Below are 13286 nucleotides of genomic sequence, written 5' to 3' on the forward strand. Positions count from 1 at the left end.
TGCTTCTTCTGTTGAGTTGATTTTGACCATGGAATACGTTTTTGCTGTGAGGCATGTGGAACGACAGTGCCTTTGATATGGCCATCTTACTCCCTCCGTTTCGGGAAAGAGCGTCGGACGCCTTAGTTCATTTATGCTTTTTATGCGAAAACCCCTTTAATACATCTAAAACATCTTAAATTAGTCCTAGAATTTCAGAATTCAAAGAACATCATCCATACCTTAAGATCTGGTGACCAATGATCCAATGCAGTTAAAAGCACACAAAAAATCTGCAGAACAGCGAGATGACTGGCAGCAATGTGGAGCCTCGGGGCGGATCGAGGCACCACCATGCCATTGGAGCCTACTGGCTTCTCCGTGCCGCCAAAAAGCACAACCACATCATTTGGAGCTCCGCCGCCACAACCCGCAACCACCGCCACCGCATACACGCCGACATATTCGTGGAACAAAATGGCAATTTTTTCACGACAACCTCGGAGGCGAAATCCAACACCACCCTTTGCCGATTGGAGCTCCGTCTAATTGCTGCGCAACAGCCGCACTACCGCGATTAGGTCTCCGCTAGCCACCACTGCGGCTTGAGCTCCGCCATGTTGCCACCACCGCCACCGCGAGAGATCCGAGAGGAAAAATCCCCCATTTTCGCACGACCTCGAGTGAGCATGAGGCGAGTATGATGGCGCCCATACGACGAGAGAAGCGAGAGAGCGTCATGCGTACGTGAGAGAAGTGGGGAGGCGCAGCGGCCAAAGCTTACAACGAGATGATAGTGCATGGGAAGAGGAGGAGGCGAGGCGTCGGGTAGCAGGTGCCAAAGACGACGGGAGCAAAAAGAGAGTTGTGGAAACGCGAAGAAAGAAGGGTCCGGTGTCTCCACATGTCACAGATGGGTTTGGTAAAAAAGATATCGAGGATTTTTTCGCAAAAGGTCTGGACCTGGCACCTTTTAAGGCTGGTTGCCAATGCATATGCTTCTTCACTCTCACCCGCCGACGTCAGCCTTTTTCCCTCATCTTCCTCACCCCACTCTCACCCCACCTTGCCAATGCATGGGCAGTATAGTGAGAGCTCTCACTTCTCTTCTCCTCCACATCAGCTTTTCTCTCTCCTCGACATTAGTATTTCTTTTTCAGATTACAACATTAAAAATAATGCAAGGGAAATTATTTTTATTGAACTAAAATTGTTACCGATTACATCATAAAAGGGAAATTACATAAAAATATGGGGGTATTTATAGGGGGGCTGAAATTTTAGGGTTTTTGAAGTACCAACGGCTACCCCAACGGCTAGGTTTGAGGTGGACCGGGAATCGAGATCAGCGCCACCTCGGCTTACTACCGCCCTCTCACGCCCCTCTCTCACCCCAGCGTCGTCGCTTTCCGCTTCGCCTCTTCTCGCCCCGCCCCCGCCACCTGCGCCGGCCCGCCTATCGTTTCCCATTGTCGCTTCTAACGTGCTGGCGCTGGCCCGGCGGCGGTACCAGCTCTGCGTCGCTCAGCGCCTTCGACGCCCAGCGCTCCGTCCTCCCACTTCCCGCCTCTCTCGCCGTGGGACGGTGGCGAGTACCGGGCCGCACAGCCGCATCCGCGTTGGCACCAGCCTAACGAAGAACGGTGCTCCACACCTTTTAACGTAACGAGTGAGTGCATAACTTGAAGTCCTTTCTTGCTTGCGACTAATTTCTTTTTAGCCTTGCCTTACTAGTGAGGTTTTCAGAACCCTTAGAGCATCTCGGTTCGCGTCCCCCAAACCGTCCCCAAACCGCGCCGGGATTGAGCGTTGGGGGACGTGTTTATGTTCGTCGCCAGCCTTTGAGGGACAGTCGCTCCCTAACTCGCGTCCCCCAAGCGCCAGCCCCCAAATATATTTAAAATACTTTTTGCATGGCATTTTTATTTCAATTTCCACCAAACTAATACATAATTGGGAACGTGGTTTCCACAAACTAATACATAGTTGGAACCGTGAGTGGACATACAAATATAAAATATTGCAAATAAACTAAAGCCTAACTAGGCCGTGCACTTCGGAGGTTTCTTGTGTTCGCTGCTAAGAAAAAGAACACTCGAGGAGCACACCCAGTCACCTAAAGCGGAAAATCCAGCCGGGGAGGATGGTGCCCTTGTTGAGTTTCCTCTACCGATGAGAGCGAACAGGCGTAAAACCTCACGTGCGCACGTATTCGCTGCGTTAAGAAACAACACTCATCAGTTTCGTCCTCTCAAACCGGTCTTGGTCAGCTGTCGTAAAGTGGTAGAGTCCACTGTCGCCGTTGGTAGTCCAAAGCAGCAGACGACGCCCTCTCGTCCCGAAGGCAACCTTGACGCTCATGTCCTGTTGCCCGAAGTAGGAGAACACGAGGATGAAGCCGGCTTGGAGGGCTGTGGTGGCGCGCGAACTTCTCCCGATGTTGAGGTACATCTTGTCGCGCGCGCGTCGTAGATCGCGCCGACGATCCATCGGTAGTAGCCGCACGAATGCTCCCGTGCATGCATCTTGCGCGGGCGTACGCCGCCGACGTACTCGGCGAAGGAGTCCGGCAGCCTACGGATGTCGCGTGGGTCGCCCTTGAGGACGAGGACGAACTCGAACAAAGACGTCCGAAGCTCCACGTCCATCTCCGACGATGAAGACGACGGCGTGGGAGGCGACGGCGAGCGTTCGGCTATGCCACGGCCACGTCCACGACCACGACCACGGCCGCGCCGCGAGGTCGGCCTCCGCCTCTACCGGACATAGCGTCGAGTCTTGTTGAGAGATGGTGGCGGCTAGGGTTTGGGAGAGAGGCGCTAGGCTTTGTGTGTGAGAGGGACGATGAGAGGCGCTCCTTTTATAGGCCGAAGGGAGGCGGATGAGCGGTGGCGCTCATTAACGCCGGCACGCAGAGGTAGGCGCGACGGACGCGTCGTCATACGCCCCCTTCGTGGGAATCGCACCGTCGCTGCGGGAACTGCACCGTCGCTGCGCGCCAATAACTTCCGTCGCGAGGTAGGCGACCGGTTAGGTTAAAATTAATTGTGCCGCTGACGGGTCGGCCCCGCCACTCCCCGCCTTGCTTTTCGTTGTGTCCGACGTCCCGGTGCGTCCACCCGTAGAACGGGGACTGCTCGGGCGCCGGACCCATTATCGCCGCGTCGGATAAAAATGGGCGTTGGGGACGTAGCTGGAACGCATTTTTGGTCCTGACGCGCCCAAATCCCTTTGGGGAACGCGATTGGTGATGCTCTTAGATGGATCCTTCTATCCATTTCTTTCATTTCAATTGGTGGCACCTGAATGTTGTCCTAACGTGGTCCGTTGTCAGTTGGTCGTAAAATTTAGCTCCCTCGAAAAGGAGGCTTTTGGACTTTGGAGACAAGTATTCAACATTGCTTTCTTTTTGAAAAATGAAAATCTAAGCGCCTACCATGGTGGATGTTTGACTGGACAATTATAAACTAGTAGAATAGAGGCTTGACTACGAGCAAGCAAAGAAGCTGCTCCCTACCGAGATTCGTCAAAGATCATCACTCCCACATTCGAAAATAATAGCAATTCACCAGACTGTCATAACTGGCAACTACTGAATATTCAGGCCACTGCATATGATGGTCACAGTAACTCATAACCCATCCCGACGAACAGAACAGGGTAAATTCAGATTGCGCAACAACTCATGTCAAAGAGTAACAAGGTGTCTGATATAACATGAAGCGAGGCTGAGAAGCCGGTCCTCAGAGGTAATAGAAGGCGAACAGAGGAGCCGCGACGGTTGCCGCGACCACGAGAATGGTAGCGGAGACAGCAGGCCTCGCAGCCGCATTGGTCCTTGGTGGCGAAGCAATTGCACCACCGCTGGCTGGTGCCGGTGCTGCAGTGATGAAAGGATTATCAGAACCAAGCATTCCAAAGCTGTTGAAACGAATTCAGAGTTCAGACATGGGAATACAAAACTGGTAGGATGTAAATATCTTTTGCATTTCAGTTTGAACAGCGGCGTCACGTCTCGAACCACAAACTTATGCTACGAGTACCTGTTATTATTGCTCCAGCTATCAGAATAGCTGGAAACCACAAGGTGTCGGCTCCCCACTCTTCAATTCAATGAAACTACGCAAGCAAACACCACATAGGCAACTATCCAGAAATGTCTAGATTGGACTGATTAGCCAGATGGAGCATTTGCCCAGCTACAAGTGGGACTAGTGGCAGCATCTACATCACAATTTTGGTCTCACAGATCTAGCCAAGAGACGACTAGTGGTGTTCAGAGAAAAGGCCGGTGTAAACAGTCAAAACCGTGGAAACGGTCTAGCAGTCCATTTTCATTCCACCAAGACAGCGAAGCAAGTGCGAATAATTCAAGGCCAAACCGTTTTTCAACAGCCCTAGTTGCAAGGAAATGGGATGAATGCTTGGCCATGGACGCTGTTCTTCAGAACGTAACCCATCAAAATCTTGGCTTGCCCACTAGATTTTTTCTTTATTATTATTTTGATTTTTCCTGGGTTGTCTCTAGTCTCCAGAAAGACTCCCGTGACTGGTTTGCCTGTGCCTCCCCCGTGACTAACAGCACATTACAGATCTCTAGGAATTAAGTAGTATAGGTGTGCATCTTTTGCATGATGCCAAGTGCATCACATCAAAATAGCATCTCTTGCTGGCAGAAGAAAAATCCAGATTAACTCCTAGCCTATGAACAAGGCAGGGGATTATCCTCCCTATCATGGAAGGCAACGGGAACGATGTACTCAATGGGTTTTGTCATGATAGCATGTGACTGGCTCTGGCTAGTCAAAGTTTCTTTTAGCAGTTTTTCCAGATAAAAAAGTACCTTTAGTACAAATGCTCCTATCTGTATCTTTTGGCTGCTCAGAGTGCACATGCAATGGCTCGCAAAGCTACAAGGCAGCGCAAATGCTGGGAATATAATACTGCTCTGTTCAGGGACGAAGAACACATACGGCGGCCCCTTTTTTATGCCATTCTTGTGAACCAAAGGGTAGAGTGATGAGTAATTGAGTACTCTCGTAAAAGAACAATGTATTTTCTAATTTATTTAAATTTTCATGTTAGTGTAGAAAGTACAAAGACGACCTCCTTTCCGTTTGGAGTTTTATGATATGTGATGTAATAACTGATAAAAGATTTTTTCTAGCTAAAGTTGACATGTAACTGAACAAGACTTTGTTTGTTCATACTCTCCAACAAAGCCTAAAAAGCTTGGGTAGATGCGTGAGTACATCCTAGTAATGTTACTAAACGTATGTCCTACTAGGCTAGTACTGAAACAGACACGCACATCATAGTACGAAACAGAACAACAAAGATAAGAAGCGGGCACGCATCAAAGAATGCAATACAAAGTGGATGATGTGCAGAAGTAGAGAAGAGCATTACCTTTAGTGGGGGTACCTGCACCGCCCGGCACAACTGCAAACAAACGAAGAAATCTACGAATTAAGATCTTCCATATACTACTAGTAAAACTGCACTACAGATGGAGAAGACGATTTTTATTTCCTACTAAAACTGTAGGATTTCGGGTGTGATTTATGTGGGATTTTTTTTTTCACATCAGTAAAGATTTGAGCCAAATCCGGTGCAAGAAGAGGAGAGGAAAGGGCTGGGAGCTCACCCTTGCACTTGCTGAAGACGGTTGGGGATTCGCCGCAGGCGGTGGGGAGGGCGAGCACCCGGGTCATGTTGATCGGTAGTGGCGATGTCTTGGCCGCCATGGCGGTGCAGAGGCAGTCGACGGTGGAGGGGCTGTTGACGGCGGTCTTGACCTCCCCGCAGCAGGTCTTGGAGGGTCGGGTCGACTTGGTGTCGGGCGTAACGTAGTCGAGGCAGTCAGCGAGGCCCGCGAACGCGGCCGTGCAGTCCACCGCCGGCGCCGGGGCAGGGGTGGCCGCGCCAGCTGCGGAGGCGAGCGCAAGGAGGACGAGGATGCACGCCGCGGAGGTGGCGCCGCCGGTGAGAGCCATGGCGGCTACTGCGGGGTGGTCTTGGATGTGAGAGGAGTGGAGTGAGGTGGTGGTGGTGGGGGGCTGGGGCAGACACCGGGATGTGAACGACCGAGCGAGGTTTGTAGGATGTACTCTAATCAAGGAGGGGTGTCGGGGGTCGTTTTTTATGGTGGTTGGGCGGCGGACGGCTACGGGCTACGGCGGTGGGGACGCGTATCCTATGGAAATGGATAGATTCTGCAAATCTGAACTTCTCTATATGTACAAACGGCTAGATAAATTTCAAAAAGGTATTTTAAAGTTTCAAAATATCTAAAAAAAAGCTACATATGTGGACTATGTTTTGTTCTAGCAACATGTTAAATTTGATCATGGCTGCACAAAAAAGACAAAGCCTGACATATTTTGTATAGCCCCGATATTAAAATATTCTGGGATGATGATTTGCACGTTGGTAGAACACAATATTCTAATACATGTAAATTTACTGTCAGAATTTTCTGAAACTTTAACATGCTATTTTTTATTTTTCAAAAAGAACATATGTGTTTTCCTTGTATCCCCACCGTCATTTTTAAGATGTTTTTTTTTTGCATAAACCACCTATACCAATTCACATTTCGCAAAATGTCCCCTCACCTGACTCAACCTGTCAGCCCACATCTATGTTCGAACTGTATTGTCATGGTTCAGACTACAAATTAGAAGCATTGTAAAATAGGTGATTTCACCATGAACAAAAAACAAATCTGGAACGCTTTGGCCAGAAGAAAAGAACGAATGTTGGAACTAGATCGAACTTTTCATAGTGCAAGGCACAAATGCTATTGTCACTCTACGAGGAAAACTTGCTAGTAACGCAGATGAAGAAGAAGGTGTTGCTATGGAGAAAGAAGTCAACACCGGCAACTACTAAGATGGAACATGGATCCCCCTCCTCGGCGACGCCGGAGCATGAACCTCGCCGCTCACCGCAGAGGGTTGGGAAGGAACCATATTCTACATCTCCATACATGGGGAAGGGTGATAGGTGGAGTAGAAGGTGGTGGCGACGGTGGCCAAAGTTGTGCGGTGGTAGAGAGATGAAGGAGACTATGCGAGAGGACATCGTTGAAATGGAATATGCAGACATATTTCCTACTAACTATCATTTGGAGGGTTACTTTTTTGCAAATGAGCAACGTGGGAGGGGAGGTGATAAATCTATTTATTGGTAAACAATCCAATGGCAAAAATGCATATTTTCAGATATTCAAAACATAGTTTATTTTCCTGATTTGTTTCCTATTTTCCTTAACTTTTTACCTAATCTTGATATTATATATGGAAAAAAAACTACATGCATCATGTCATAATATCTCTAGTAATGACTCTTTGTCGTGATGCAACAAAAGTCTACCTATAGTACTACTACTAATGAATGCACATTGACTATACTAAGGCTGGTCATAGTGGTAAGTATCATATAGTGGTATCATGCATATGATACTTGTGTGTGATATTATCTCTATAGTGGTTAGTATCATGAAGTAGTATCATAGTCACACTATATTTATTGTTTTTTAGAATCTCAATGCAAATTTGTGCACAAGATTTGTTTGGCATTAACTTTTCTCGTGACACACGCTATGATACAGTATCTACATATGTTACTCCAATCTCCTCTCTCCTCTTTAATTAGCTGCCACATCAGCATTTTTATGGGACCAATGTGCATGATACTAGCTATGATACTAGAACTATGACTAACCTAACGAGTGTAGTTTAAAGTCAAACATACATAGACGGTCAATGTTGCACACCACTGCACAAGAGCTATATGGAGTAGATACAAAGCAATCTCCATCTCTCTTTGAATGCACGATCTTTAACTCAAATATTTGTTGCACCCGATGAAAAAATAAATGAGAGGTCGTCTTGAGTTGAGACTCATGAGAAGGAGCACAAATGGAGCTAAGACGAGTTTCGGTTTTTGGGCCGTAGTTTGGTTGTGTGCATTTTACTACTCCCTTTGTTCTTAAAAACAAAGCCAATTTATTTTTTGTGACAAACTTTAACTAATAATTGAGTCAATCAATTATGAGTTGCATATATATTGGGTATGCAACTTCAATAGAGAGAAAGACAAACATCAACCAGTAAAAATCCATACGGAGAAATATCTCTATGGAACATGATGTGGAAAGCAAATGTACCACCGAAGATTAAAACTTTTGGCTAGAAGCTTGCATCTAATGCACTTGGTGTTCAAGTTCATTGCTACAGGAGGAAAATGGAAGTTATGCTAAGATGCACACTATGCGGGAAGAAGTAAGAAGTTAAAATTAAGAGCACAAACTTGCGACCATGTTTCCAATACGGGAAATTTTGAATGCTACATCAATCCCAAAGTAATGATTACACTTTACACCACACAGTTTGCTAATGGTAACTCATTTGCAGCTGAATGACATGTGATGGCATGCAAGAACACAGGGTCATTTGTGCATGTTTTCGTGAAAGTATTATTTCGGTTTTTATATCGTGTCCCAACGAGGAGCGTAGGAAGATGTTTATATGCGGTATTTCGGTCGCACCCAAGGTATCACAAGTCTTAGGTGAATTGACTACAAGAATTTAAATGGAAAATGGTGATAATAAATAAGGAAATTTGAAGTTTTGAAAAGTAAAGTGCATAAAAGTAAACAACAATTAATAAGTAAACAGGTTTCTGCAAATGGAAAGGTAGGCGTGGGAGGATTCAGTTCATGGTGATAGTGAATGTGCCTGGTGGAATAAATGTGATAAGTGAATATGATTTTTCTATTTTATATCTGAGTACGCAAGCAACCCAAAAGAGAGAAAATACTCCTCTTGGTAGATTTTATCTTTCTACAATGATCATTCTGCATGTTACCTAAGCCATGGTCAGCGCATCTATTAAGGTGGTTAAACCAGATCAAAGATTTAAGCTTGGTGGTTCCTTGTGTTTCCCCGAGTATTGCTAGATCCTCTTTGTTATCGGTCGTGTCACTCGAGGGTCGCCAATTCACTAGCAAACAAGTTCATGTCTACGAGTTCTTGAGATCATTTTACACAGGCCCTTAAATTAGATAACAACATTAGGTGCACATAGACATTCATTCTCATACATAATCATCTTATAAATAAATTCACAAATGAATGGAATAAAATTGGCACAACACATCTCACCAATCCCCTACATCTCTCACGCTAATGGGATCTACTCACACATGGGAGGAGAATCGCATAATGGTATCATAGCAATGTAAATGGAGTTCATCTTGATATTACCGTAGTAAGCCACAATAGCTAAAGATCAAATCAAATACAAACCAGGATGAAATATAGGTTTCAATACCTAATCCTACAAGTATGAATCTCTCTCTCAATACAAGTGGGTGATGGATGAGTTAATGATCTTGAAGGGATTGATCTTCGCTGGAGTCGATGGTGGTCTTCTCTCTCTTCAAATCTGATATCTTCTATTCTGCGCCAAATGGTGGCTGTTGTGTTGCGTTTCTTCGGTTGTGTCCTTTAATAAATAGGCTTGCCTTGATATGGAGAAGGCGGCGGCGCACAGTACAGGCGGGTGGTACGGTCAGCCCCACCCGTACGGGTGCCCGCTAAACCTTCTGTTGCCCCTGGATGGAATTGGCCTCTAAAGGAAATCTCGTTATTTCATTGCAATCAAGTCATAAATGTCCTCGGGTCCTCCATAAATGATGGTTTCCTTAAATACATAATTCAAAACAAGGTTTCTCCTGGATTGCGATATTAACATTAGTTGAAACACAAAATCCAATGAAAACACAATAAAACCAAGTGATAGATGGTGAAGAATCCTTAGTAAAAAAGCATCGGAATTTGGAGCTATCATCATGTCATGAATTTCGAAAGAATTTGCAAAACAATAAAAACTCCTAATCTATATCCTATGATATTGAAAGCCAAATTATTTCCATACTTCTTAACAAAAATAGCTAAAATATGGTATGATAATACACCAAAAAGGATTTTAAATCATGGTATAATGTGAGGGCCTTGCTCTTAGATAGATTTGGGAAATTTACTCTTTACCACACAAAAAATATATTGGACTTTAAACAACAAGAGAATGAAACCCTCACTAAAACATGGTTAAGATTTTAAAAACTTTCTTTTAATATGGAACATGGGTTTAAATATTGGATGCTTACAAATAGTTTTCATTATGTATCTATGAGTTTCCTAAACAAAGAGTCTAAAATTATCTTCTTAGAAAACAAACCTCGTGATGATGCGTTTGCCCTATTAAATGGGATGATAGTGGAAACCAATATGATTAAAAGATTGAATTAAGTTAGGAATTTAAATTTAGATATTAATGAAGAAATAAATTATGATGACAAAGAAGAGGGTATAGTGGTAGAATCTACTATGTTTTTGGAAAACCCAATGGAATAGGCTAAATAAATTGTTATCAATGGAAAAGAACCACTGCTTGAAAATGATAAACAAATAGAAAATATGAAAATACTTAGTGAAGTAAGAGAACCATTATCCGATCTTGATAAGTGTAGCTTGCAAGAATTAATTGCTATTCTTAAAAAATTCTCTAATGATCCTACTATCAATGTTAATCAAGCTGGTTTTGGTTATTATATTGCAAATTATGTTATTAAAGAGAAGTTACAAAGATATAACAATGAAGATATGATACCACCAAGCTTGGGGATGCTTGGATCCCCAAGATTTTAATTGCTATAGAACAAAGAGACTGATACGTCTCAAACGTATCTATAATTTCTTATGTTACATGCTACTTTTATGATGATACTCACATGTTTTATACACACTTTATATCGTTTTGATGCATTTTCCGGAACTAACATATTGACAAGATGCGGAAGTGACAGTTCCTGTTTTCTGCTGTTTTTGGTTTCAGAAATCTTACACAGGAAATATTCTCGGAATTGGACGAAATCAAGGCCCACGATCTTATATTTCACGGAAGCTTACAGAGCACCGAAGAGGGACCAGAGGGGAGCCCGGGGGCCCCACCCCACATGGCGGCGCGGCCAAGGGGGGGGCGCCCCCCTACTGTGTGGGCCCACCAGAACTCCTCTGAGGCTGCCCTTCCGCCTACTTAAAGCCTCCGTCGCGAAAACCCTAAACCAATAAGCCACGATACGAGAAAAGTTCCAGAGCCGCCGCCATCGTGAAGCCAAGATTCGGGGGACAGAAGTCTCTGTTCCGGCACCCTGCCGGGACGGGGAATTGCCCCCGGAAGGCATCTCCATCGACACCACCGCCATCTTCATCACCATCTTTGTCTCTCATGATGAGGAGGGAGTAGTTCTCTCTCGAGGCTAAGGGCTGTACCGGTAGCTATGTGGTTCATATCTCTCTCCCATGTACTTCAATACAATGATCTCATGAGCTGCCTTACATGATTGAGATTCATATGATGAGCTTTGTATCACTATTAATCTATGTGCTACTCTAGTGATGTTAATTAAAGTACTCTATTCCTCCTCCATGATGTAATGTTTACATTGTGTGCATCATGTAGTACTTGGCATAGGTTATGATTGTAATCTCTTGTAGATTATGGAGTTAACTATTACTATGATAGTATTGATGCGATCTATTCCCCCTTTCATAGCCTGATGGTGACAGTGTGCATGCTATGTTAGTACTTGGTATATATTGAAATGGTCTATCATGCACTCTAAAGGTTACTTAAATATGAACTCCGGATGTTGTGGAGCTTGTTAACTCCGGCTTGAGGTGTGCTCTTGTAGCCCTACACAATGAATGGTGTTTGTTATCCAACAAGAGAGTGTAGAAAGTAGCATTTATCTATTCAGTTATGTGATCAATGTTGAGAGAGTCCACTAGTGAAAGTATGATCCCTAGGCCTTGTTTCCAAACATCGAATCTCCGTTTATTTACTGTTCTACTGCATGTTTACTCACTGCCATATTTATTTCAGATTGCTATTACCACTCATATTCATCCATATTACTTGCATCTTACTATCTCTTCGCCGAACTAGTGCACCTATACATCTGACATGTGTATTAGGTGTGTTGGGGACACAAGAGACTTCTTGTATCGTAATTGCAGGGTTGCTTGAGAGGGGTATCTTTGACCTCTATCTCCACGAGTTCGATAAACCTTGGGTGATTCACTTAAGGGAAACTTGATGCTGTTTTACAAACCTCTGCTCTCTGGAGGCCCAACACTTGTCTACAAGAATAGAAGCGTGCGTAGACATCAAGCTATTTTAAAGGCGCTCGTTGCCGGAGGTAAGGTAAAAGGTATTCACATCCTCCGACTACTAAGCTATTTCCTAGCACTGTTGCCGGTGTGTGAGTGCTCGAAGCTATTTCCTTTAGATCCTGCAATTGCATCTTTTTGTTTCTTGTTTTTCACTAGCTAGGCATAATGGAAAATAACAGTGAGCTTTTTAATCTATTTCCTGAGTTAAGACATGGATTGTTTGATGCGAAAATTAAAAAACCTATGAAACCTTATTTGCATGCTAGTAGCAATGTTATTAGTATGAACGCTTTGAACACCATTGTTGCTAATGCTATGGAAAATTCTAAGCTTGGGGAAGCTGGTTGTGATATTTTTAGTCCCCAAGCATGGAGGAGAAAATTTACTTTGAAGATACTTTACCTCCTATATATGATGATTACAATGATGACTCTCATATTTTCAGTCCACCTACTATTGAGGAGAAAATTAATTATGATTACAATAAGCCTCCTATATATGATGATTATGGTGATGAGAATAACAATGATAGCTATTTTATTGAATTTGCTCCCACTACAATTAATAGTAATGACTATGCTTATGTGGAGAGTAATAATTTTATGCATGTAGCTAATGATAAGAATGTTTCATGTGATAGTTATATTGTTGAGTTTATTCATGATGCTACTGAAAATCTTTATGAGAGAGGACAATATGGTTCTAGGGATTTTCATGTTACTAAAACACCTCTCTTTTTGCTGAAAATCTTGAAGTTGCGCTTGTCTTGTCTTCCTATGCTTATTGCATTATGCTTACATGACTTGTTTATTTACAAGATTCCTTTTCATAGGAAGTGAGTTAGACTTAAAAGTGTATCTTATTTACTTTTGATGCTCTCTTTTGCTTCAACTCTTATTTCTTGCGGGTGCATCATTAAAATTACTGAGCCCATCTTAATGGCTATAAAGAAAGCACTTGTTGGGAGATAACCCATGTTTTTATTTTACTTCTGCACTTTTGTTTTATATTTGTGTCTTGGAAGTTTTTACTACTGTAGCAATCTCTCCTTATCTTTATTTT

The 13286-nt window shown here is 43.8% G+C and overlaps 1 protein-coding gene across 1 annotated transcript; it reads right to left on the bottom strand.

Moving 5' to 3' along the window:
* Positions 1-3534: 3534 nt before the first annotated feature.
* Positions 3535-6086, bottom strand: LOC127332319 (non-specific lipid transfer protein-like 1). The gene is made up of 3 exons (XM_051358588.2): positions 5627-6086; positions 5389-5421; positions 3535-3859 (listed from the first exon to the last, which is right to left on the bottom strand). Exons 1-3 carry the CDS (start codon positions 5973-5975, stop codon positions 3723-3725), a joined length of 519 nt encoding a protein of 172 aa, XP_051214548.1. The 5' UTR covers positions 5976-6086; the 3' UTR covers positions 3535-3722.
* Positions 6087-13286: the final 7200 nt, after the last annotated feature.

The sequence above is a fragment of the Lolium perenne genome, chromosome 4, assembly GCF_019359855.2.
Source record: "Lolium perenne isolate Kyuss_39 chromosome 4, Kyuss_2.0, whole genome shotgun sequence".
Taxonomy (NCBI): Eukaryota; Viridiplantae; Streptophyta; class Magnoliopsida; order Poales; family Poaceae; genus Lolium; species Lolium perenne.